A 25,233-nucleotide genomic window follows, 5' to 3' on the forward strand; every position below is an offset into this window, starting at 1 on the left:
CTGAGGATGATGAGTACCCCAAGCTGTATGTGCAAGGGGGCAGCACACATTTCAGCCCTCCCCACGATACCAACAGGGGTGGGGGCCACCTGCAGTGCATGCTATAGGTCAGGAAAGCCTGGAAATAAAAACCCCTCAAATACCACTTTGTTGCCAGAAACCTGCAAAAAAAAACACCCTCAAGTACCACAGTGATGCCAGAAACCTGCAAAAAAGCCCCCTAAGTCCTACATTGATGCTAGCAAACATGAAGCTTTGCCTTGGTGGTGGTGTTGCTGCTCCTGCCACATGCCATCATCTTCATGTCCGTGGCCATACTCTCTCCAGGTCAAGTCCCTCTGTTGCTTCCACATAGCAGGATGGGTCGGCAGCAGTTGGCTGCTGTGGGGGTGCTGTTTCCTACCCTACAAAGACTCAGGCTGACGTGAGAACAGTCCTTGGCTGGGTGGCAGAGCCGTGCCTACGAGGTCAGGTCCCACAGAGCTGCACGCAGCCACAGCCAGAGCTGGGCTGCCACCAGAAGGGTTGCTTGAGCACGGTGCTCCTCTGAAGAGCTGGAGGCTGCCAACACAACAACACCCCCCACATGAGCTGGTGTCCTGGCACATGCACAATGGCACCTCCATCCCTCAGATACCACACTTGTCCTGCAAACTGCACCGGTTCTGCACTACCGAGCACCTCTTCTCCATGAGAATGGTGAGAATCCACCTCACTGCCCTCTGCATCCCTCCCATGTATGACACACTGCACATCCCAGCCACGTTTCCCACCCTACTGACCCCTACACCCCCTCAGTAAAGGGGATTACACTTGCCCAACTCCTTTGGCACCATCCCCAGTACTTGCCCCTGCAGCTCTTGCCATCCCCTTGCAGCGTCCCCGTCACACAGCTACACAGGGGTCCATCCGCTCGGCTTGTGCAGATCTGCTCACAGCCTCCATTGTCCTCACACCAGTCTGATCCTGGGCATAAAGAGGAAAGGTGAACACCTGAGTGATGCTCCAAAACCCCAAGCCCCAATCCTTGGCTGCTTAAGACCCCACTCCCACACTTGCTCCTATAACAACAGGGCCCACAGAAATGTGCCCATTATCTGCTGGATACACCTTCACATTACACATGACATGGGAACGATGCTAGGATGTGGCTAGCCTCTTGTCATCCCCCATGACCCCCAAACTAATATGATGCTAACAACCCTCAAAGGGGAATACACACACGAGCACCCACAGCATGGGGCCACACAGCCAGAAACAGAATGCTCCCTGTTCTTACTACCTGCCCTGGTGTCATGCCATCTCCTTTGTGATGGCCACAGACCCCTACGAACACGTTCTCAAGCAATGCCGAATGTGGCCCACATATACACCCATTTGACCAGCATCCTTCCCTTGCCCGAGTGCTCCAGAATCCTGGGGCACCCTGTGGCACACCACCAAGTTCTGCATGATGGCAGACAAACCCCTGCAGCCTTCCTTGGGGTTACACACACTTACGCTTCCTCCTAATAGGTCCCACCGAGATGATCTGCTCCTTGGTCTCCTCAGCGAACGCGCTGGCCATCCTTGTGTGCTGAGGGCAGTTCTGTGGGGGGAATTTATTTATCCCCATAAATGCTGCTTCCATCACTCTCTGCTCATGTCCAGCCCCTCTTTGCTCCCCTCCAGCCAGCCCAATGGAACCCTAGGACCAGGCTCAGAGAGCACTCTTTCTTCCCTGTGTCTAGAGGGACACACGACCCTCCTGGTCCCAGCATCTCCACCCACTGCAAAGCAAGCCACCCATCCCTTGGCCCTTGCCCCACTTACTATCTTGCAGGAGTACTTCTCCGAGTCGCAGAGCGAGACAGCGCAGTGGAGGTGAACTTCATCGTAATCCCCAATGAACTTGAAGACGGTGACGTGGAAGCGACACGTCAATGACACCCCATTCTCCTCTATGCCAATGGTATTGTCCTTCATGTTTTGGCACCTGTGCAAAAGCATCTATGCTCATATCAGCCCTCCTGTGATCAGGACACTCTCTTGAGGGTTGTCCTTGTCCCCCACAAGGCCCATTTTCATGTGTCCTGCTGTGCTTGATTCCAATGGACAAGAGCCTTGTGCCCTGCCTCTGTAGCATGTCCCCTCTCAAGCACTTCTGACTTCACTGTACTGCTTCCTCACGAGCCACATCCCCATGTCACATAGAGATGCCCCAGTGCCCATGGCATTGGTCCCACAAGGAAGCCTGCTTCTATCTGCAGCTGGGACTCCATCACACAACAAAACCCCTTCAAGCACCCTCCCCGGTGAAAAACCACCACACCAAAAACCAAGAGTGCATGCTGGGCAGCCTGGCCCATGGTCACTCACCCTCCCTCGATGATGAAGTAGCGCAGCTTGTCATTGCTGTCCCGTGACGGGGTCGCATAGCACTTGTTCAGCATCAGGATCAAGTGGTTGGAATCAGCCCCGACAACAAAGACCCCCACGTAGAGCACATCCCGGGTGGTGAGAACCACCTCACCCTGCCGGTAGGGGTGCTTGTAGGACGAGTTCTTGTACAGGGCCATCTTGGTGGTGAAGCTCCCTTCTTGTGTCGGCACCGTCAGGTTAATCACACTAATGATCAATAAAAAACATACCAGCTTGGATGGAAGAAAGGCTATGAACCCTCAACTTGGTGCCCTGCTTTGAACCCTCACCATGTCCCCCTCTGCCTATGTGCTTCTGTGTCTCTGCAACAAGAGAGGCTACAGCTATGCAGCTCATCCTGGCTCCTACCTGAGCATCGGCCGCACGACTGAATCCAAGGAGATCTTGATGTCCAGTTCATAGGCACAGGAAAACTCCACGTTGATGGTCCGGTCCCGAGTGATGATGTTGCCCGTGTTGTTTGCACTCTCGATCCACACCGTGTTCTTGTACACTATATGTGTGCTGTTGGACTGCAGAAGGAATGTCATTTGAGATAGGCTGTCTTTCCTTCCCTGCTTCTAATGAAAGCCTCAGCCCCTAAATGAGCTGTGTGACACCAAGGGCACCCTGCCTCACTGCTGCCTCTAGCCAGAAAGGGTACAGTATGGTAGGGCTAAGAACTACTAGGCTAGTCCTTATTCCTGACCCCCACCCCATCAAAGTGCCTCCTGAGCATCACACACTGATGCACACCTCAGTGCCCTAACCCTGGGCATGGCTCTGATGGGCAATGCTCATAACCCTGAGCTCCTTAGGCCCATGTGCTTTATGCCTGGCTCACCTGCACCAGATTGCCACAGTTGCCTTTGGTGTTGTTGATCTGGAAGGAGATGAAGTCCTCCCCTTCGATGCCAGGGCAGTGGCGGTCATTGACCCGCACGCCTTCACGCTCAAAGCCCAGCTGGAACAGCTTGCACTTCGAAATGGACACCTCCATTTGGGCAGCTTTGCAGGTCACCTCTGCATCAATGATGTCGTGGGTGGCTAGAGGAGAAGACAAAACAGCTTTGCATCACCACATATGGCACCACAGGCCTGGCTTTCCTCCCCACCACCAGAAACGGGCTAGGATCATCTCCCTGTCTAACATCCCTGCTGCTCAAAGTGCTCCCGAGCCAGAGCTGCCCACATTATGCACTCCAGAAAACCTGCTCCTTGCTCCCATCCTGAATGGTCACAAACCCCATCTTAGCAGAGGTCCTGGTTCCCAGCACCCGCCTTCCCAAAGCCCCATCATTACAACAGCCAAATATGCACCCGCGCTGCTCGGTACCAACCCTGCAGCCAGGACCAAAAGGACTCACTGTTTCCATAGGGTGGGGGCTCGATGCAGCCACACAGCTCCCCACCGTTGTCCAGCTCACAGCTGCGGTTGGGGCAGTCAGCTCCTACACAGGGATCTTCCACCACTCCTGCTAAACAGCACAAGACAGCACAAACACAACCTTTACTCTCAGACCGCAAGGCGGGTGCCTCCAACCATCACAGAACACCCCCCTCCCACCGGCTGCAGTCCCAATGGGACCCGGATCCCTGAACCCTGGCTCTCTTACAGCAATTCTCCTTCTCGATCCACTCGGTGCCCAGGATGCCGAAGGTGCGACACGCCTCGCCGTAAGCAGCCAGCGAACCGCACAGCTGGACCTTCTTGTGGTTGTAGCAGCCATCCAGAAAGCAGGACTCATAAAAGGGCAGTGGGTCCAGGAGGCCGTAGCAGGGCTGGAAGAAGCCTTTCATGTCGGTCAGCTTCAGGCAGTAGCTGTCGCTCTGCAGCTCCTGGATCTGGACGTTGTCGCAGGCGGCGGTGTACTGCGAGTACTGCAGCTCGTTGCAGCTGTGGGCACCGGACACATCGCGGAGGCTCCCGTCGCAGCCGCCCCGCTCCCGCTCCCGCCCAGCGGGGAAGGGCCGTCCGACCGCTCACCTCTTCTGCATGCCGTTGGTTTTCCAGCTCTGCGCCAGCACCACGCTGCTGACCGCCGGCTTCCCCCGCAGCGTCGCGTAGTCGTCCGTCCGGTCGCCGTTGAAGTTGCCGCAGAGGCCGCACACCTTGTTCTGCAGCCGCTCCCCGATGGTGATCTTGATGACGTTGAAGCCGTTGTAGCGGATCTGGATGTCGGGGCTGGAGTCGATGACCAGGAAGCCCTCCTGGCTGAAGATCTTGGTGGAAAGCCCCGTGACAAAAGGGATGCTCACTTGGCTGCCGTTCACCTGATGTGGGAGAGGAAACGGCACTGGTGACCCTGCCATCCTTTCTGCCCACAAATGTGAGTTGCCCACAGATGGCTCCATGGCTGCCTCCCACCATCCCAGCTGTGAAAACACACCATATTGTCTTTGGCAGGGGCTGGCGTATACTCCTCCTCCTTCTTCCAAGCCGGATGGATCACTCTGATCACACTGCCTCCCTTAAATGCACCCACAAGGCTTTGCCATAAAGGGAACCCTACTTATGTGCAGAAGATCTAGCCTGGGACTCATCACTCACAAGAAAAGGCCACAGATGATGCCCTTCAGAGACTGAGTGATGCTTCAGCATCTGTATCCTTTGCTCAAAAGGACAGCTTCCTAAGTGCCACCAAGAAGTGGATGGGCATACAACTACAAACCTCCACAGCTACCTCAAATGGGACACAAAACCACTGACAGAGCCTTCCAGTGCTCTCACAGATACCGTTGTGTGGCCCCATGTGCCATCCCACTCCTCACAGCCCATGCCCCTGCTTTGGAGGGGGCAGGCGCCCCTTCCAACACCTTACCTTGACCGTATTCCTGTCACTGATGAGGATCTGCTCCTCGTTGATGTAGAAGTACACAGGGGAGATGATGGTGAGGTTGGGCGAGGACCACTTGTCGAAGTTGATGATGAGCTGGAAGGAGAAGTCGGGCAGCTTCTGGCAGATGGTGGAGAGGACGAAGGCGCAGTTGGCGGGGAAGCGCAGGAAGGCCCCGTCGAAGGTGCGGAAGACACCGCCGCCCGCTGCCAGGCAGAAGGAGCTGCGGGTGCTGAAGCAGCCGCGCACGCCGTTGCGCAGCCCGCACTCCTCATCAGACTTGCAGTGCCGCGGGTCGCACTGGATCAGGTTGCGTCGGAAGCAGCGGCACCGGCGGGTGCAGTCCCCGTTCCAGAAGAGCTGCTTGGGCTGAAAGAGGGACCCATCACAGGCCAGCAGGGCTGCAGACCTCTGCCCTACCCTCTGCGGACACTTGGGCAAGCAAGAGCTGGCAACGAGGACAGAGGAAAAGGTGCAAAGAACACGCTGGCAGCTTGCGCCTACCTTGCAACATCTCTGAGACCCACAGGCATGAGGCAACTGCGTGGCTCCCCTGCCGCCACAACTTCCCTCGCCTCTCGTGCATGCACAAAACCACAGCATGCTACATAACTCTCCTTCCTGCACCCTGCTGGCTGCCAACCCATCTGCTAAGGTCGCCACATGACAGTACCCCAATATTGGCTCCTTATGGATTATTTTGCCAGACAGAAAGACTTGCTACACTGCACACTATGGAAGGACATCCCTCTCCTCTCTGCCCCCTGTACTCCCTAGAGCTGTGCGAGCCCTGTGCTCCCACTGCATCATCCCCTCCCTCACTGACAGCCTCAGTCTCTATCACCAGCATGGTATTAGGCTCTTGCCTTGTGGAGTTATCAATACCACTTTTCCCACTCCTCTAGGAAACATAATTCCCATAGGCCCTCAGATCAAGGCTTCCCACACTGGCCCTCCTCACACCAGAGCTCAAAAACAGTGGCCATGCAAGCCCAGCCTTAACACGGGGATTATGGTCTGCAGTTCAGAGAAGGACCTGGGACACTGCAGGACAGCTTGGCCCCAGCAAACATCCCACATGCCTCTGCTGGGACTTCGGTATGGATCCTACTCCACCTATGTCTGCCTCTGGTCAATGCATATCTACCTGTTCTGCCCCTTATTCTCTGCTCACTCTTGCTCAGTGCAAAAGCAGCAGACCTCAGAGCAATCCCCAGACATGGCCATGGGTGCACGATGCTGGTGAAGGAGAGGACCTGTCCCTCCAGAGCACTGAGGCGATTACCCTGGCAAAGACTCACTGTGACACTCAGTACCAGCCTGGCCTGATCACCACCCCTGCTCAGGGCCCAGAAATATCATAATGAGGGTGGGAGAAAGCCTCAAGAGAAGGACACGACCAGCGTACCTCATAGTATTTGCCATCGGAGTAGCAGCCGCAGTTGTGGGGAAGGATGCAGCTCTTGCCGTTGAGGACGTACCCAGGGTCACACTGGCACCCCTCCACACAGTAGTGGCTGCAGTCACTCTTCAGCCGGATGGCAGCGCATCGAGGCTGGCACAGGGACACACAGCTTTCGTAGTGGCTGTTGGGGGGGCAGCTGACGGCTGCAAAGGTACAGAGGACAAAAGGGATGATAGATCAGCTTCCCTGGACAAGACCAACCAGGTAGCCAGCACCACATGGGGCTGTAATCCCTGCTGCCGGTGTCCCTGGGGGTACAACTCCCCTGCCAACATGGCAACATTACCCAGAGAGGGACCTGAAACTCCTGGGCATGCAACTGAAAGCAGAAGGCAGCCTTCATGCCTCTGTCCTATGCCACTTGCCAGCTGCATAGTCCAAGATGATGCAGTCCAGCACTTGTCTGTACTCACCGCTGCCTCTGAGGTCCTGCACCCTGGCTCCCTGCTCTCCTACTAACAAGCTTGCTCTCCGACACCAGACTCCCTGCAGGAAGGATGCTCATGCTGGCCTGGTGCCTTTCAGGCAGTGTACCAAGCCTCTGTGCTCTTCATACAGGGGCATGTTCCAGGGCACGTTTTCACAGTGTGAAGCCTGCAAGGGATGCTGCCCATGCCTGAGCAGGACACTTCTCCCTGTGCCTCATCAGGGATAATTCCTGGCATTCAGGGTGCTGGCTGGCAGCCTCAGCACCCTGCCCTGTGAGAGCAGTGCCTTCTGAGCCACGAGTTTAGCTTATTAGAAGGCACAATGACATGAATTTAATTTTCAGTCTTGTTAGCAAAGACAATTGCTTCCCATCAGATTTGCCAGGCAGATCAGCTGCCAGGGAGGCTCGTGGCCCCCGTCCTCAGGAGCCTAATTGAACATCACATCGTAATCTTATTGACAAGAGCTTGTGGCTTCATTAGAGCAAACATGTACTCCTGGCTTTGAAACTGACTAATCTCATTTAACAATGGAGAGGGAGGCTGATACCTTCTGAACCTGAGGCTTCTCCCTTTCCACCTCTGCTCCTCCTCCTATACCACACACAGTTTGTAACAACTCCAAGAGAACATAGTGCCCCAGACATGATCCCATACCTCTGCCGCAGCTGGCAAGCATGGGAGGGAAAAGCTACCAGCCCTACTGGTATAGCTTTAGCTCACCACTCTCTTGACTGGCCCCTTATCTGGCAGTAAAGGAGGATCCCCAAGGCCATCCCCAGGCAGTGGCCATGGGGACCCTGGACGTGTCTGGGTCGATGGCCTAGAGGTAAGGGATGACTGCTGGTGCTCCACGTGGTGCTCTTCTAGCTCTCTACAGGCTGAGCTCCAGTGGACGATCCCAGGAAGCAGCTCTAGTGCAGGGTGACACTTACAGCATGAGGTGAAGTTCCTCCAGCCCGTAATGGCAATGCCCTGCGTTTGGCACGTGCTGGCGTAATTCTGCAGCCAGCTGCAGGCTGTTTGCATGGCTCCCCCATCGACACAAGTGTCAAAGAGGCAGTTCTTGTAGAAGAAGCTGGGGTTGATCTTGCTGTGGCATTTGGCAAAGACACCACTTTGGCTTGGGATGAGGCTGCAGAGCTGCTGGGGCTTCCAGAAGCCTTCCACCTTCCCGCAGGCAGGGCAGCGGTCACCACAGCCCACACGGCAGAATGCATCCCTCTTCACCCAGCTCTGGACAAATTCGGTGATGCTGGCGGCTTGTGCACCGCCTGCAATCACCAGGTCATCCTCTGGGTTGCCATTGTAGCGGCCACAGAGGCCATAAGTGAGGTTCTGGAAGCCACGTGGGATGGTGACTGACAGGAAGGTCTTCCAGTCATACACCACCTTCAGCCCGAAGTCAGTCTCAACCACGATATGGAAACCAAAGGCAAAGATGTTTACTTTGCCCTGGCCCAGCTTCAGGGGCAGGTAGAGACGTTCATCATTGACCTGAGGGGAAGGAAACAAGATGCACCATGAGTGGGATTGATGGTCTGAGCTGCCGCAGGAGGACACAAATGAGGGCAGCTCAACACTCCCAGAGCAAGGCCCCTGCTGGCCTTGCCTATACGTTAAACAAGGCAGCCAGAATGTAAGCCCCCTCCAAAAGCTGTGCTGGGCAGCATCTTAGGGATGAGCCCAAGCGTATTCACTTCTATATCCTCAAGAAAACCTTGCAAGCCATACAGTGCCTTGTGCCTAGGGAATCGCTCCACAGTTTGGGAGCTGTGGCAGGGAGAATTGTTCATAGCCCTCGTGGCCTCATACTCACCAGCACAGTGTACTTGTAGGCACGGTGGATGACGATGTTGTAATTGAAGACCTCCACTTCGATTTGTTTCACCCACAGAGCCAGAGAAGTGTCCCGATCCTCATTCTTGGCTGTGACAGTGAATGCTGGGAAGGTATCTGAGCGCTCTGCCCTTGGCCAGGCAATGGTGCTGCACAGGACCAACGCACAGCTGCTCTGGAAGTCAAAGGAGTAGCCATCAAAAGTCAGGTAGTGTCCATAGCCGGAGATGATGCAGGAGGCGTCAGTGCGGACGTGGCAGTAGTAGAGGCCGTTCTCCTCCAGGCAGTACTCATCGTCCTTGCAGGAGACGTTCTCGCAGTAGACGCTGTTGTCAGAGCCGTTGCAGTAGCAGAGGAAGTGGCAGGAGATGTCCATCCAGAAGGTCTGGTTGGTGGCCAGCTGGCGCCCCTCGAAGTTGCAGCCACACTCACCACGGGGAATGCAGCGGTTGTTGCGCAGGGCAAAGCCCTCGTTGCACTGGCAGCCCTCTGCGCAGGTATCCGTGCACACGGGGCCCGTGGCCAGGGTCTCACAGGTCTCCACGCAGCTCATGCACTCCTCGAAATGGCTGTTCTCCGGGCAGGTGAGAGCTGCAGGACCGACAAACATGGAATGTGAGCTCCCAGCTCCAGCAGAATGGGATGGAGGAACAGGCAGAAGGTGGGAACAAATAAGCAGCGACCAATTTGGGGGGGGGGGGGGGAAAGCAAGAAGGGAAACAGCTCCAGCACCTTGCTGACCACCAGTTCTTCCTTTGCAGCACCCTCCTCACATCACAGCCCTGTGCTGACCAACCCCTCCTCTCTCTATTTCAAAGGGCTCCTGAAGAGATGCCTCCCTCAGACCTCCACAGTGCAGACAGGGGCTGCATCCCCACCACGCAACTCCACACTGGGGATTTTTCACATTCACTTCTGAATTATGAATGTTTTCCCATCAACGGCAAGTTTATAGCAACAGCTGAAATCAAGCGTTATTCAAATGATCCTCTGGTGGTGGCGTTCAGCACTGTCAGACACCATCTGCAGCTCTGGAATGCTCCTACACCACAACATAAAACTTGTGATGCCTCCTGAAATGCCACCCTGGAATGGTTTCGCTGGGAAATCTGTCTCTGCCAGCACGAGCACAGCTTAGAAGCTATTGTTAGTACACGGGGCGGCACTGCCTTGCCTTCAGGCTCGTGACACATACTCATTCCTACTGCAATTCTTCTCCATAGGCTACATGAGAACATGCTCTGTATGTGCCAGCCTCCTTGACAGCAGAAAGCTCTACTGGGCATAGCTCTTTCTATAGCAAAGCCAAGCTTTGGTTGACTGGTAGGGAAAAGAATAGGAAAATCGTCCCAGAGTGCCAGGTTTAGGCACTTGTGTCCCTACCCCTTCACACGACTTTGGACATCTAATGCTGCTGTTAGTGCTGTCAGGGCCTACCCCCTAAATAGCCCTTCTCCTATTGAGAGTCTCCCAACATGGCCACAGAGGAGCACACTGTGGGTCCGGGGTACCCACCAGAAATGAGAAAGGAGGCAGGGGAGAGCCTGAACACCATAACATCTCATAAGGAAAGCAGCTCTACCTCTGTACACCTGCAAGCTCCTGCCAGAAACACTTCACCCAAGGTCGGTGGGGTCTACATCCCCTTCTCCCCACCCTGGATACTTAAAAGCTTTGTTGGACTCACGGCAAAAACCATGGCTCCTCCACTGGCCAACGTCCACCTCTGCGTTCTTGCAGGCGCTGGCATAGCGTGCCACTGAGTCACACAGCTCCGACAGGTTGCCCCCGCTCTGGCACAGACGGAAGAGGCACGTCCTGTAGTAGGCTGAGACGTTGACCACACTGTGGCACTCCAGGAAGGAGCTGTTGGTGGGGTCGTTGATGATGCCGCAGTTGGAGCGGCTCCTGTAGAACTTCAGCAGCTCCGAGTCGTTGTTGCAAGCCTTGAGGAGGTCCCCGCACTCCCCATTGCAGATCTCATCAAACGTGGTCCAGCTCTCCAGGAAGAGCTCCAGGTTGTCCGTGCACTTGCCCTTGGGCAGACAGAATTCATCACTGGCATTACCATTGAAGAAGCCGCACAGGCCTCCAGTGCAGTTGAAGTAGGTGGTGGAGAGGCGGATCTCCAGGAGGCCTGAATCATAGTAGCCAATGGCCAGGAGCCCCTCTGACACCATCACGGTGCCATTGTCACTACGGTAGATCTCCAGGCGGCCAGAGGGGTGGAAATAAGGCAGCTCCACGTCATAGCCATTCACCTACAATAGCAAGCACATCGGGACACTTCAGAGAGAGTTATGTGACTTTGCATGGCTGCTCCTCTCTGCCGGCCGCACCACACTAAACACACACTTCATGACCTGGAGCCAGCCTCCAAGACCCAGAATCTCCTTTGAGTGAGGGCATACAGCTGCTTCCTTGCTTTCTGCCCCATTGAGAATGTTGTTCCAGGGAAAAAAACAAGTTGCAGGAGTCAACTGCAATGCAGTAGTCTCCAGAGCTGACACAGCAAGCAAACATAATAACAGCGCTGTGACAACTTTGCACCTTCTCATGGGCCCACACAGTGTTACTCTAAGTGCCACCATGGTGCCAACCTGGGGGAATTGTCCAGTGCCATAGACTCATAAACCCTTCTCCAAAGGGACATGGATCATGCTTGTGAGCCACTGCCTCCCCCCCAGCCCTGGGAGGGACCACTTTGATGGCATCACCCTTACCTTGATCTCCGACAGGCTGGTGCCTCCAATCTTCACCTCTTGACCAACCACTTGGATCCGCACGACACGTGGCCCATTGGGAGCAGATCCGGGCTTCTTCTGGCTGATGTCCACCTCGATGAAGTCAGGTTTCTCCGTGCAGGTTTTGAGCAGTGTGTAAGAGTTCTCCAGTGGGTAGAGGAAGGCAACACCATCAAACGTCTGCAGCACCTGGTTCTGCCCCACCAAACACAGAGTCTCCCGCTTCGGGTAGCAGCCCCGGTAGCCGTTCTCAATGGCACAGACCTCTCCTTCGGGACAGGTCGTGTTAAAGCACTTGGCCTCTCCGCCTTCCTCGCATTGACACTCCACTGTGCAGTCTGCCACTGCCCAGAAAGACTCCCCGATGGCGTAGTACCGGCCGTCCACGTCGCAGCCGCACTTGTGTATGGGGACGCAGCGGTCGGTGCTGAGGACGTGGCCCTCATTGCACTCGCAGCCCTCGGCACACGGGGAGGTGCAGGCCAGTGGGGCCGTGAGGTCTGAACACGTGGCAGGGCAGCTGCTGGCACACACTGAGTAGTGGCTGAGCTCTGGGCACTGCACAGCTGTCACTGTGGGTGCAGAGGGGAGACAAACAACAGGAGGACTACATTACAGAATGGTTCAGGGCTGTTTCCTATTGATCCACAGCAGTGACAATGCAGAGTGACCCAGGAGCCCAGCTTGAATTGCCCCCTCCATTTCCCTCCTGTGCCTCCCTGGCCATTCCTCTCATAAAACAGCCCCAGAGCCACTGAGTCACCCACAGCTATTTAATCACACAAGTGTCCTTGTTCTGGTCCAGCCTCCATCACTCATCATGCCTCATGTGTGCCAAGTTTCACTGATGCCATGGAGAGAAGGGACCAACTGGCTCTGATCTGACTCCCTTCATCCTGGACAACTCCCTCCTCTGGATTTCTCTCCCCTCATCTCACACACTCCAGAGGGGAAGACTCCCGGCCCGAGCACACAAACACTTACTGCATCCTGTCTGGGTGCGCCACTCTCCCACCGAGATTCCCAGGCCCTGGCACACTGCGGCGTACGCTTGGATGGCTTGGCACAAGCCAGTGCCGTTATCCCGAGCACCGCAGAGGTCATAGACACAGCTGTGGACGAAGGCAGTGGGGTCCACTACAGCACTGCACTCCCACAGCGGCCCACCACTCTTGTTGATGAATCCACAGTATTCAGAGGTGAAATAGAGCGACTCCGTGGCAGCGTCGCAGAGGCTGCAGTTCTCCAAGCACCCGGATGAGCATTTCCGTTCGGGATGTGGCACCTGCCAGCTCTCGCCCAGCTCTGGCACGGATGTGGCCAACCTCCCATCTGAGCGCAGGGCATCATCCTCAGGGTCTTTATTGTAATTGCCGCACAGACCGCACGTGGCGTTGATGTACGTGCCCGGGATGGAGACGGAGGCATAGTGTTGTCCATCATAGGTCACCAGCAAGCCAAAGTCAGTCTCCAGGGCTGTGGACAAGCCGCTTTGGTAGACTTTTATTGCACCCAGTTCCAAAGAGATGGGTAGGGACACCACCAAGTCATCCACCTGTGGGAACAACACCAAAACACTAAGCTAGCGCATGAAACAGCAGAGCCCAAATACCGGGACACAGACAGGAGATGTACAGCCCTGTTACAGGGTCTTAGTGTCAGGGGCGTGTGCAGGAGGACAGCTATCAGTAAGCCAAAGGAATTTGCCACCACTGATGTCCCCTATGCCCAGTCCCCGAGGGATGCAGAGGGCCCAGAAGTGATGTCCCATGCTCTTCAGGCTGCTATGCAGTCTCACCACCACCTCGGAGGAGCTGACCCAGCAAGTTCTCCCCCTTTCAGTGGGGCTCTTACCTTTGCTTTCCCAAAGCTGCCCTTGGGGAGGACGATCTTGTGAGAGTAGACCTCTACAAAAATATCCCTGAGCCAGGAGACGGAGGAGCCGCCTCGGTTCTCGTTCTTGGCCTCCACGTTGAAGTAGGGCAGCTGGGAGCCTGGCCAGCACTGCCTGGTGAGGAGGTAGGAGCAGGAACCCTGGAAGTGAAAGAGGAAGCCGTCGAAGGTGTGGTAATGTGGATCTCCGAACACCACGCAGGTGCTGCTCTCCACCGGCACGCACTGGAAGAACTTGGTCTTCGGCTCGCATGCTTCAAAGGGGCCGCAAGCCATCTCCTGGCAGAAGATCTCATTGTTGAAGTCCAGGCAGCGGCACTTGGTGGTGCAGTTGGCGTTGTCCCAGAAGATCTCCCCTTGACGGAGAAACTGCCCTAGAAAGAGATGGGAAAACTCATGCTAAAAAGAACAGACTTGAACCGCACCATGTCAGTCCTCAGAGGGGTCTGCCAGCCCTCCAAAGCATCCTGCTGTGGGCTTCTTGGCTGCTTTCGTTGTGCAGACTCTCAGCAAGAGCCACTCAGCAAAGCACTGTGATCACAAGCTTCATTTTCAATGTACAGTGTGACCCCTCTTTAAGTCCTGCCCATGCTGCAAGTCCATGGGATGGTGTGAGTGCTGTACTGAGCCGGCTGGCTGACTTTAAGGCTATTCCTCCTGCTTTCAACACCTACCACCCTCTCTGTGCTTCAATCTTGCAGGACACAAGCCATTTGTGCTATTTCCTCAAAGGGAGAGTCCACTGGTAAAGCTTGTGCCTTGTGGAAGCCATTTCCAGCACTGCTGCTGTACTCGTGTCATCCTTCAGCTTTGTTGCCAGCCCCACAATTCCTCCATTCACATAACTTTGCCAGTCGAAGTGCGAGTCTGCCATCAGCTGCCCAGAAGCAATTTATTCCCATTCAGAAAGTGCTCATAGTAGTTATGAAACCAAAGAGCTGTTGATAAGTAATTTCCACACCATACACCAGTGACGACAGGAAATGATGAGTGATCACACAGCAATAGACTGAGCAGACTTGTTACACGGCGGCACTATAAAGGGAGGCAGGTTTGTCTGGTGAGAGACATGAGAGGCAGAGAGAAGACGGGATAACAAGGGTGGCAAATACCCGTGAGAGTTTCCCTCTCTTCCATATGGTTGCCTTTCACACTTCTCATGTGCATGGCTTCCACCGTGCGCGTTGCCTGAATTTACCTCTCCTAAACTTTTTGTTCTCTTCCCTGCCTGCTACAAAAATAAGAGCTATTTTCTGCTTCCCTGCAACAAACAGCATCTTTCCTTAGCAAGACCCACTAGTGAGGGCTCCTGTGCCAACCTTCCTGGTGTGGGTTTGGGCACACAAGTGCTACTAGACACGGTAGGCCTCCTCCCCTCCAATGCCACACACTGCATCACCTCTTGGAGAGGACTGTGAAACACAAATCCAGTGGTGGGTCTATCCATCTTCATCACCTGCATAGCTGAGACAGGCTTTCAGCCCCTTTGCCTTTATTCCTGGGGTCAGTAGCTGCAACAGTGCGACCTGAAACCTCCATGGGCTCCAAGACCCTTGAAGCCTCATGGACCTTCTTTAGTACAGTCCTTGGCCATAAAGAGGCCAAATGTCTCACATTGGTGACATGTCCGGTGACCTTTGGCAAGTGACAGTCCTCTCTTGCTAGAAGGACTCCTGAAGCAAAGTCGATGTTCCTGACATTTTATTTGTCAAATGGTAAGGCAATAATCTCTCTGCAGCAGAGTCCCTGTGCAGTCACTATGGGCATCTATAAATCCCTTGATATCCTCATGCTGCCAGTGACACATGCACTAGCAGGGACACGGCATTTCTCCTGCCCCCAAAACCTGATTTTCTTCTGCAGAAACAAGGGAAATAGGACTACACCATGAGCTTTCCTACTCTTGGGGCAAGAGGAAATTGCTGTGCCCATATCTTTCCCTCTGCTGCCATCAGCATCACAGAGAAGAATTGAGATGATGGCTTGGTGGCACTGTATTCCTGCAACACACCCAGGCTCTATCTGCCCTTGCCTTTGGGTTAGGGTCTTCTGGGCCCCACAAACGGAGGCTTAACAGCAATACCATGTTACTAAAACCCCAGGAAGGAAAACAACCTAGCACCAAGGCTTGTTTTGCCAGGTGATCGTGTGCCATTCCCCCCTTACCTCTCAGGCTGCAGCCATTGGCTGGATCTATTTCTCTGCCATCTATTTTGAAAGCCCAGCGCCCAGGGACATTAACGTTGGTTGTTTCTTCAATATTGACTATGTCTGGGGTTCTGGAGCCGGGGATGCTAAAGAAGTTGGTGATATTCCCACCATTAAAGCCAGCCTAAAACAAGTAAGAGAGCAAACTTCATTACACATCTTTGCTATGGTAAAGTGATGCTGCATTTCCATACCCCTCTGTCCCCCACAGTAACTCCAGACTTTTAAAGTCTCTTTTCAGAGATTTCAGTTTTCAGGTAGTTTGGATGAGAGTAAAAAGCTTGACAGGTACTACAAGCACTATGGGTGTATACTTACGTATGTATATATACATATATATACATGGAACACTCATCACCTGTGCTCAACAGTGAGATTGCAAGGCCAGTGCTGGAGATGTTGAGGGACTGAGTGAGCTCAAATACACTGGGAAAGCTACAGGCATCCATCTGAGAGCTCAACAGAGATGTGGACATGAGAGTGAGAGCCTCACCTGGGCCATCACTCCACCGAGACCAGTTAGGGGGTCCCCTCCACTGGCTGTTCCTGTGGTCCAGCTGATCTCATGGTAGTTAAATATGGCAAAAGAGGACGCTCCATCTGTGATCAGGACAGCTTGGAAAGTGTTTACCTGTTGAAAAACACGAGCACATTCACAAGGTAATGCTGCTCTGCTCACGCTGCTCACCTGCCCTTCTGACACGTCATCTCTAGCACCATCTAGGCGAAACGCGGCAGGACAAGACTTTCTTAGATCCAACTTAACGCCAATAGATGGCAGCATGAGAATAAGCTCGCGGGGAAAAGCAGTCGGCAGGATTGAGGTTGTTATGCCCTGTTATCTTCCATTACCCTATCTTAGCTTTATTCCTCACCACGTTATCTTACCCGCTTCCCTTCCACGTTCATATCCTACAACGCTGTTAACGGTGCATTACATCCAAGTCAGCCATGTATATTATGAGCTGCTTTGCTTGGCTGACAGATGCCCTTGGTACCTGCTAAAGCTGCTGCTCATTCTTCCTTTCCCTTAAAATGACTCTGCATTTCCAGCCCCCCCAACTCCAGATACATTCAGGTGACTGCCAGCCTGGGCCCCGGGCTGGGACAATGTGCTTTGCCAGCCAACAAGGGTGACAGCCCCAAGCTCGGAAGATAACCCCAAGGACGGAAGATGCCTCTCCCCTTGAGATATCCCCTCTACCCATGCAGATCCAGCTGGGATACTTCTCTCTGCTTTTTGTATCTCCCTGCCCTCCCCATCCCTTCCCAGCCTACACCAGTCCACACTGGGACCATGCCATGATAAATAACTGCTCCTTCTGCCTCTGAGTGAGCAGGAATTTAGCAGAGGACAAAGCACGGGCTGTCCCCTTTCAATTACTCAAGAGCAACACCAGGAGCCTGGGCACTGCAAACTGAAGGAAATACAGCCACAGAAACACAGATGATATGGGAGAGCACACTGATGGAACCACCTTGTGCTAGCAAGTGTTGGGGCTTACCCTGTCAGCAGCCCCCAAGCACTGCAAGCAGAGAGAGCTTTAAAAGGTGAGCCCAGGGACCTGCACTCACTATTTCCATGCCACTAGGGATGTCACTTCCAAGGCACATTAGGCTCTTGAAAAGGGAGGCAAAGCAGCCTGTAGGAGCTGTCAGAGAGAGTGAGGGGTGTGGGAAGAGCTGCTTCACAGAGCTGCAAACAGTGCAATTCACACCAGAGCAAGCAGAGCGCAAGCTAAGGAGAAGCCATCGTTTCTGTTCCTGCATCCTTTCCATGGGATTCTGCCTATGTCTGGTTTCCCATTCACCACCTTGGCACATTCGCTCACCTTACCCAAGCCTTTTCCCATGGCCATAAGCTCAGAATGCACTATCACAAAGCAAGATCACTTTGATAGTACAACAACAGCTCTTCCATAGAGCAAACACTGCTCCACTCAGGTGCCTCTTAGGGGGTGGTGGAGCTGAGCAGGTACCAGGAGGTTTACAACGTGTGTTGCCCATGGTCAAACACACACTGAGCACCCTGACCACCTAACAGGACTCTCACAACCGAGCCCGTTTGCTCAGGTGTCACTGGGGGACAGTAACTGCGGTGTCCCCGAGGCCACATTCACACAACTGTTTCCTGCAGCTTTTCTGCACTGCGATGATTTCCCTGCTTAAGTTGCATCGTGCTGCTCCATGTGCCAACCCGGAGCCCTGGCTGCTATTGAACGGGAAGGCTGCTCTATAACAAAATAAATTGCATTGTGTTGCAAATGTAATTCTTCAGGCAACACACGAATCTCTCTATTGCTTGCTGTCTGCAAATATATATATATATGTATTATTTCCTTCTGCAAGCACTGCCAGGACTGGCAAAAAATATGCATTAAATCTCGAGCCTCTCTAACAAATGGAAAAGAACTGAACTGATTATCAGAGCCAGCTCCTTGGGACAGAAGACGACAGCTTTTGGCACTCACAGCACACAGGCTAATCCTAAACAACCCTGTCCCCAAACAACAGCAGTGATCCTTCGCTCGCTATCTGTGCCCCAAGCTTCCACAGGGGCCCTACCAGCACCACATCAGTGGTCTGGCATGGACCTTTTGACATCAGCTGTGTTTGCAGCTCACGTATTAACTAGGTTTTTAAAAGCTGTTCATGCCCTCGAAAGCATCACACTGCTGTCTCCAAACTGGGATACATCTTGCACTTGTATGGAAACAGAGGAGCTACCACGACTGGGTTGCTAGTGTGACCCTCTGGTCAGCCTGGATCAGGCTGCCCCTGCAGGCAGACCAGTTGTCATCACAAAAATGCCATCAGTATTCCCTTTGGCTTTTCCCTTTCTACCTCAATATCTGAACAGAACAACCGCTCAGCCCTTTTCTAGATGCCCTCACCACACTCTTGGATTAGTGCTTTGGAGAGAGCACTGCAGCCTCTGCCACCGAAAAAGACATCATGATTTGAAAGGAAAAGGTTTTTTTTGCCAAATAAATACATATTAAAACTCTCATTTTCTCTTTCCTTTCTCCAGCTCCTTGGAAACTGTATTACTTCCAAAACTTAATTTACCACAGATTCCTGCTCCTTTTCTGTTGGAGCAGCCCTCCCTCCTCACACAGGCAAGGAGCAAAGCTTGTTTCAAAGCTCGTTCCAAAGATGCTGAAGCCTTGCAAGGTGAGCTCAGGGTGCAAACCAGAGCAGACTCATGTTGGATCCTGCATAGAAATGGGCAGTGGAGAGGGAAGGGCAGGTTACAAAATCCAGCCTCAAGAGGATGACCAAGGGGAAGGGAGCACAGAGCAGAAGATTCTCAACAGTGAGAAAATGAAGGGTATCCACCTCTGCAGCCTGTTCTCTCCATCACCAGTTTATCCTGCACCTCTGTAGTGGACAGAACTGATCCAGCACAGGAGCAAGTGGGAGCCTTGAGTGTTTTATACCGTGACATAGCTACTGTTTAATGCCAAAAGTTTGGTTCCATTATAAATGACTTTTGCTTGAGGTCCCTGTAGCCTCCTGCACAAATAGCTCTGTTCAATCACTGCAGAAGCATAGGAAAAATGAAGGTGCCATATCACAGTAGAGAGGGAACTGAGGAGCAGGAACACAAAGCAACTCAGTTTATGCAAAAAGGCCAAGACAGCTTTACCCACCTACAGATAACCTCAACCATCAAACACCGCCTCTGATGGCTCTTACCGGAGTCGTGCTGCTTCCTCCATAGAAAGTGACTTCCTCCCAGGTGACGATGAAGATCCAGGTGGCAGAGAAAGAGGACATGTCCTTGAAGTGCTTGCGGATGTCCTTGGAGGCTCTCCTCAGCAGCTCGGGGTCCGTGCTCTCCCTGTAGTAGATTTCCCCCCGGATGCCATTGTGCACATCAGCCCAGAAGGGCGCGACGAAGGCCCGGCCGTCCGTCAAGGGGAAGGCTTCTGGTGTGAACTGGCTGACGAGTGCATTGAAGGAGATCACCCCATTGTTGTTGACCTGCACAGAGACCCGCTTCTGTTTGAGCAAGCCTCTGCAGGGAGCAGAGAGCTGCTGGTTTAGCAGGTGAGTGACTTGGGGTAGAAGGTGTCTTATGTACTGAGAGCTCTGGGTTTACCCAGCTTTGGAGAGCAGCTCTGCACCACTGAGAGACCCTGGCCTACAACACATGTGGCTGCAGGGCCAGGAAGAAGTCCCCTTTGCCAGCCTTTTGCTGTGCTTTCATCTAAGAACAGAGCAGCCCTTCCTTATCTCAGGTATGGGTCCAAGCCGTTGCAGTTATGTTTTCCCCTACAGGTCTCTGCATGTTCTTATTTCTTGTCATGTAACAGGAATAATGCTCCTTGTGTCAAGGCCTTAGCTTTGCTGTACCATTTAATCACCTACAAAAAATTTATTGCCTTTTATATTCCTTCCTCATGAACATTAGCCCATTAAATATACCTTTGACATTCTTAATCATAAAACCTATCAGTTCATGAAATCTAAGAACTTGTCAGGTAGGTGCTAATAAATCTTCCAATTCCTGATGACAGGAAGAGAGTTTAAAATGCAGCTGCTAATGGCAAGAAAAAGAATAAAGGGATGGTCTGCTTCTTCACTTACATAAACGCTCCTGTACGGGGCTCCAAAGAAGACGAATGGGACGGAGATCTTGATCTCAGGAGAGCTTCCATCATCCACTTTGGGCGTTTTGGTGTCGTTCTGCCAGAACGGATATAGACTCTTCATGGTGTGAGCTGGAAGGAGAGTGAGAAGAGAGGCCTCATGGCAGTGCCAGCAAGGTGCTGGTGTTGCCTATCCCCTGATGTTGACCTCCTGTGAAGAGCAAAATAGCTGCCTTGCCCTCACCTCCTTCGCCGGTGTGGATGTGCCATAACAGCTCCACAGTTTGCTGGCAAAGTGAGGTTTCCTGCTAAAAAGCACTGTCAGGGAACATAATTGCCTCTCCTAAAGGTATTTCAGAAGACAGTTTTGATGTGTTTCAGTACAAGCCTGACACTTCCTACCAGAATAAAAGCCACTGATTGGCTTGAGTTGCAAGCGTGCACTTCTGGCCCTAGGGCACGTGTCCTTTCCCACTGCAGTCCCTACTAGATCTCTGCTGTCATCTCATGGCCTGTTTCCTCCAGTTAGCGACTGGTGTGGCTCATCACAGAGCAAATGGGGATTTTGTTGGGTTTTCCTCACCATCCTCCCCTCTTTGCGATAGAAAAGCAGTACCCTGTCCTCACAACATTGAGTCTTGGTCGACATGAGGCTCTGAACTTGGCTCTGTCCACCTGGATGCAGGACATGCTTTGGTTTCCTAGCCCATACCCTGCACTGTTCCAGGGCCTCCAGCTGAGGACAGCTTGCTCTGTGCCTCAGTATGGATGCAGGAGGAGCTCTCCGTGTTGCCCAAGCTCTCTCTCAGTCACCCTGAGGATGCTCCCTGCCTGGGAGTAGGGAGTCTCCATCTAACCCTTCTTCACAGGTTCAACTGGTCCAGCTTCCTTTGGGAAAGGAGACAAAGAGAAGCCTGGCCTAACACACTGGCATCCTGACTTCATAACACACACATGTGCCCCACCAGACATAAAGGGAGGTGGTGTGTGATGGTGCCCAGGCTGCAAGCCTGGTTTCACAGGTATGTCCAGAGGGCCACAGCAAAACTCCTGGCTGCTAGGTAGTAAAACCAGTCATTTCACAGCTGTAATGCACCTGACGAGTTATCACAGCTGAGGCTTAGCTATGAGACAGGCTTTTTACTACTTCTTTAAACTGGAAACTCAGCAGAAACTTCAGCACTACTAGTGTGACACTGGCATACTTTAATATGCATCACCTCATCCAGCCAAACAACCCAGCAGGCCCCCACCAGTGGTGATTTTTGCCCTGGAGGGCATTTCTCCAGCTTGCCCCCATGCCAAGCGGCACACATCTGCCACATTACCCACCCTTAATACTGGTGGTCCCTCCCTCCCCATAGGGAACACTAGGTTCACCCTGGGTCTTGCCCTTGCTCCGGCCAAGGGGCTGTGTGTGTTTTCCAAGCTCTCTGTACTTCCCAGCATAGCTAACCGGTGTTGGTTAGCTCCCAGGCAGGAGATACTCACCTTGCTGCTGTGCAGTTATCACCAAAAGGGCCACCCAGGTCCCGAGAAATGATCGCTTGTTCATCCTATCGGAAGGAAAGAAACCTGGACACTTATCACATCAATGGGAAAATGCATCCTCAAGGAAGCCCCAGGTGATGCTGAGTGCCATCACTTCCTGAGCATGCTTCAGAGACTGAGGTCCCTCACCCGCCAGGCAGACCCTGGAGAAATACCTGCTCTGTTCAGTGGTGTAATGAGATTTCCATGGTGATACCAGCAAATAACCCTGCAGGTACTGGCAAAGTAAGCCCATAGCCACAGGGAAGAACCCCTGCTCATTTCACGCAGTGTCTGCAAGTTGTAGACAGCCCCGGCTCTCCATGGGCTGTCTGTTCTGACAGTTCAAAAGCAATTCCTTCCCGATGTACCTAATGTGAGGACGGACACTTCAAGAGCAACAGCTCTGCACTGCTCCAAAGACAAGAGCCGATGCAGAGCTGAAGCGGGCCCTCCTGGGTAAGGGGCTTCAGGCACCACTTCAACTAACGCTTTCTGCTGGCTGCTAACACAACAACCACCATTTTTGACAAGTGTGAAAGAAGCACAAACATTTACACAGCTGAGCAACTCCTTGCTGTACAGGAATCAATGATAGAAACGGATACAGGGCTGGGAAAATGAAAGCGAAATCCTGTGCCAGCTCTAATTCCTTCTGTGCCTAATGCAATTTGTTACTCATTATTAATTCAATAGAAACTATTGCTAAAACACCTGCTTTGATTACTTTGCCTGTCGCTTTCCCTTCATTACACGCAGGCAGAGCTCACGTAGAACTCCCAGGAAGGTATCGTGTGCTCCCAGCGTGTGCGCGCCCGCCGGATAAGTACGTGATCAGCTTCAACACAAACTGGCTATGCATTATGTACAGCCTTAGTTTCAATACCTTTGCCTTCCCCCTTTATACATCCCATGCATTTCAGTTGCATGGATACACTGCCTACAGAATCTAGCATCTCTTTGTGTTCTCCCTATAGGTCTGCCTCAATAGCATATGGCGATCGACAGATCCAACTCCTTCCAAGTATACCTACATGCATACATAATGCATAGAGCACAGGACTACATCAGGGAACATGACATCATCTGTTGCACATCCCTTCCACTTGTCTCCCACTACCAGGAGCTTAGAAAGCATGAAACACAGTGGAAGGAAGGTTCCTCCCTGCTTTGCTGCTCCTCAGCAAGCCGCTCACATCAACACGGGCCAAAAGCAACTGTTTCCTGCACTGAGAAAAATGCAATCCCCCAAGGAAAAGTTTTACTAATCTTGGAAAGACAAAAGGAGAATGACAGAATTTTACAGAAATCATAAATCTGAGTCACTGTGGATTCACTAGGAGAGACTGGGCACACAATGACTACAGGAAGCTATGCCAGTCAAAGAACAAGAGCTTGGGAAGCATGACAGACGATACAGAAAGTGTTACTTAACATATCACCTTCAAAACTACAAAGTTTTAGGCATGGAAAAGAAAATTACCAACCTGTTTTGTAGGTATAGGAGCAATTTAAATCTGAAATTTCAGACAGATCTTGGTAGACCAGGGAAAAATCCTATGTCAATGGAGAATGCATCCCGGTCCTCCGTTGCCAACGGTGTCTCAGTCCCCTTGCTCTCGCAATTGTAAAGTCTGTTTCCTTCAATGCTGTTCCAGGGCCGGAGGAGTGTTGAGTTGCAATCACAACTGTTGCCTCTATTGATAACCAGCAAGCTAATCTGCAGATCAGATTCTGGCCTGGAGAGGGAAAGAAGCCTCTTTCTTCCCCGAAAACTCACCCCCCTCAGGTGGATTCAGATGGAAATGCCAGCGAGCCGGAGCTGGGCTTGTGGCTGTGCTGCTCAGCATCACTTTTTGCTGAAGGGAAAAAAAGAGACCAACTCAAAAGAACTGAGCCCCTTCCTCCTTTGTGTAAGCGAAAAAGCACGCCCATCTATATAATGTTACAGGATTAGCATTAAAGAGTGCTAGGCTTAAAGCAGTGTTCAAAGGCAGTGCCCCAGAGTCCCAACAGAGTGACTTTTCCATCCAAGTCTTGTTTTACTTTCTGTAACTTACTTCTGATTTTACAGGTGGGAAAGGGAAAACTTACCCAGTGCAGCGTGCTCTCTCCAAATCTGCCAGAGAGGGCTTCATTGCTGGTCCTATTTCCACCCTCTCTGGAAGGATTCTGCTTGATTCAGTGTGAAGCTTCACTGGGGGGCTGCTGTGTTATTACCATTTTCATTCTAGCAGCCTGCAATTCCACAGCGACATAATGGGCTGAGGGTCACCTGAGCTGAGCAGCTACCAAGGATGCTTATTGTTTCTCAGGGCTTGGTGATGGCTGCTGCTTGGTGAACATTTCAACCTGTGCTGACAGGCTGGGAAACACCGTAAGCCCCAGAGAGTGGTACGTGCCAAAGGTCTGCAGGCTCTAAACCTCAAACTGTGTTACAGAGACCAAGGCTCTTCATCTGTAGCCTAAGATCCCAGCTGCTTTCATTGGGTTCCCATTGATGTCAATTGAGAGAGGCAGAACAGCAGCTGAGAGGTGATGGATTCCGCAGTTGGCAGAACCCTGCGCTACCCATACGCACACTCCCTGCCCTTCCATCAGGACAGGAGAGGACAGGAATGCCAGCAGCCAAACAGGAAGCACCTAGAAGCCCAGGAGTCTTTCCCAGGACCCTGGCTGCTCCTAGAAGTGTGTCTAGCAAGTTCACCCCCAAAATGCTGCATCTTACCTCAGCAGTTTCTTTTAGTACATCAGGGCACCAGGCAGCGTGCTGCCTCCACAGCACATCCCAGAGCTTGCTTGCTCCATACACCCCAGCATGGCCTTGATAGTAGGAAGCTTCCTTTTTTAATGTATTTTTCCCCATTTCTAAGCCAACAACTACTTTAGGAGGGCCAGGGCATTATAAAGCATTGACTGGTATTTCAGGGGCAGTTACTTCCAGCCTGTCATTCATGCACCATGGCTGTTCCTTTCCATCCCATACGAGATGTGAATGTTACTAGCCACAGAAAAATCAATTGACTCTTCTCAGCCTGTTTTGTAACACAGAGAAAACCAGTGAAAATAGGTTTCCCTCTGCTCCTTTGTCAACTTAATATTCTGGTCCTGTTCATCCTGGGCAAGTCTACACTGATGAATTTTGATTAGGTTTCACAGTCTCTTTGGGGAAGACTTTGTCTTCTAGGCTATTTTATTTTGGCAGGGGATGCTCCCATCACGCAATGCTGAGCAAACAACTGCTTTCCCTCTTCTTTTTATCCTTCTACCAGAAAACCTCCTTCCCGTGCCTGA

General features: G+C 52.6%; 1 protein-coding gene across 5 annotated transcripts; it reads right to left on the reverse strand.

The window, feature by feature from the left end:
- Positions 1-200: 200 nt before the first annotated feature.
- TECTA (tectorin alpha) lies at positions 201-23,536 on the reverse strand. 5 transcript variants are annotated; one of them, XM_061368528.1, is made up of 24 exons: positions 23,427-23,536; positions 21,901-21,965; positions 20,408-20,541; positions 19,514-19,801; positions 16,308-16,445; positions 15,773-15,938; positions 13,568-13,980; positions 12,698-13,268; positions 11,693-12,285; positions 10,657-11,230; positions 8,950-9,560; positions 8,066-8,627; positions 6,646-6,845; positions 5,223-5,606; positions 4,388-4,674; positions 4,017-4,297; positions 3,768-3,878; positions 3,245-3,447; positions 2,770-2,933; positions 2,359-2,607; positions 1,813-1,975; positions 1,501-1,588; positions 846-966; positions 201-561 (listed from the first exon to the last, which is right to left on the reverse strand). In XM_061368528.1, exons 2-24 carry the CDS (start codon positions 21,962-21,964, stop codon positions 405-407), a joined length of 6,522 nt encoding a protein of 2,173 aa, XP_061224512.1. In that variant the 5' UTR covers position 21,965; positions 23,427-23,536; the 3' UTR covers positions 201-404. The 5 variants fall into 5 exon arrangements, 4 of the variants coding, with proteins under 4 accessions (XP_061224512.1, XP_061224511.1, XP_061224513.1 ...); XM_061368527.1 differs by lacking the exon at positions 23,427-23,536 and adding an exon at positions 22,982-23,340; XM_061368530.1 differs by lacking the exon at positions 23,427-23,536 and adding an exon at positions 22,982-23,341 and having other exon boundaries at positions 461-561; positions 850-966.
- Between the last annotated feature and the right edge of the window lie 1,697 nt (positions 23,537-25,233).

This window comes from Neopsephotus bourkii, unplaced genomic scaffold (assembly GCF_033783945.1).
Source record: "Neopsephotus bourkii isolate Nb327-2 ecotype Australia unplaced genomic scaffold, CSIRO-AGI_Nbou_v1 NB_1433, whole genome shotgun sequence".
NCBI lineage: Eukaryota > Metazoa > Chordata > Aves > Psittaciformes > Psittacidae > Neopsephotus > Neopsephotus bourkii.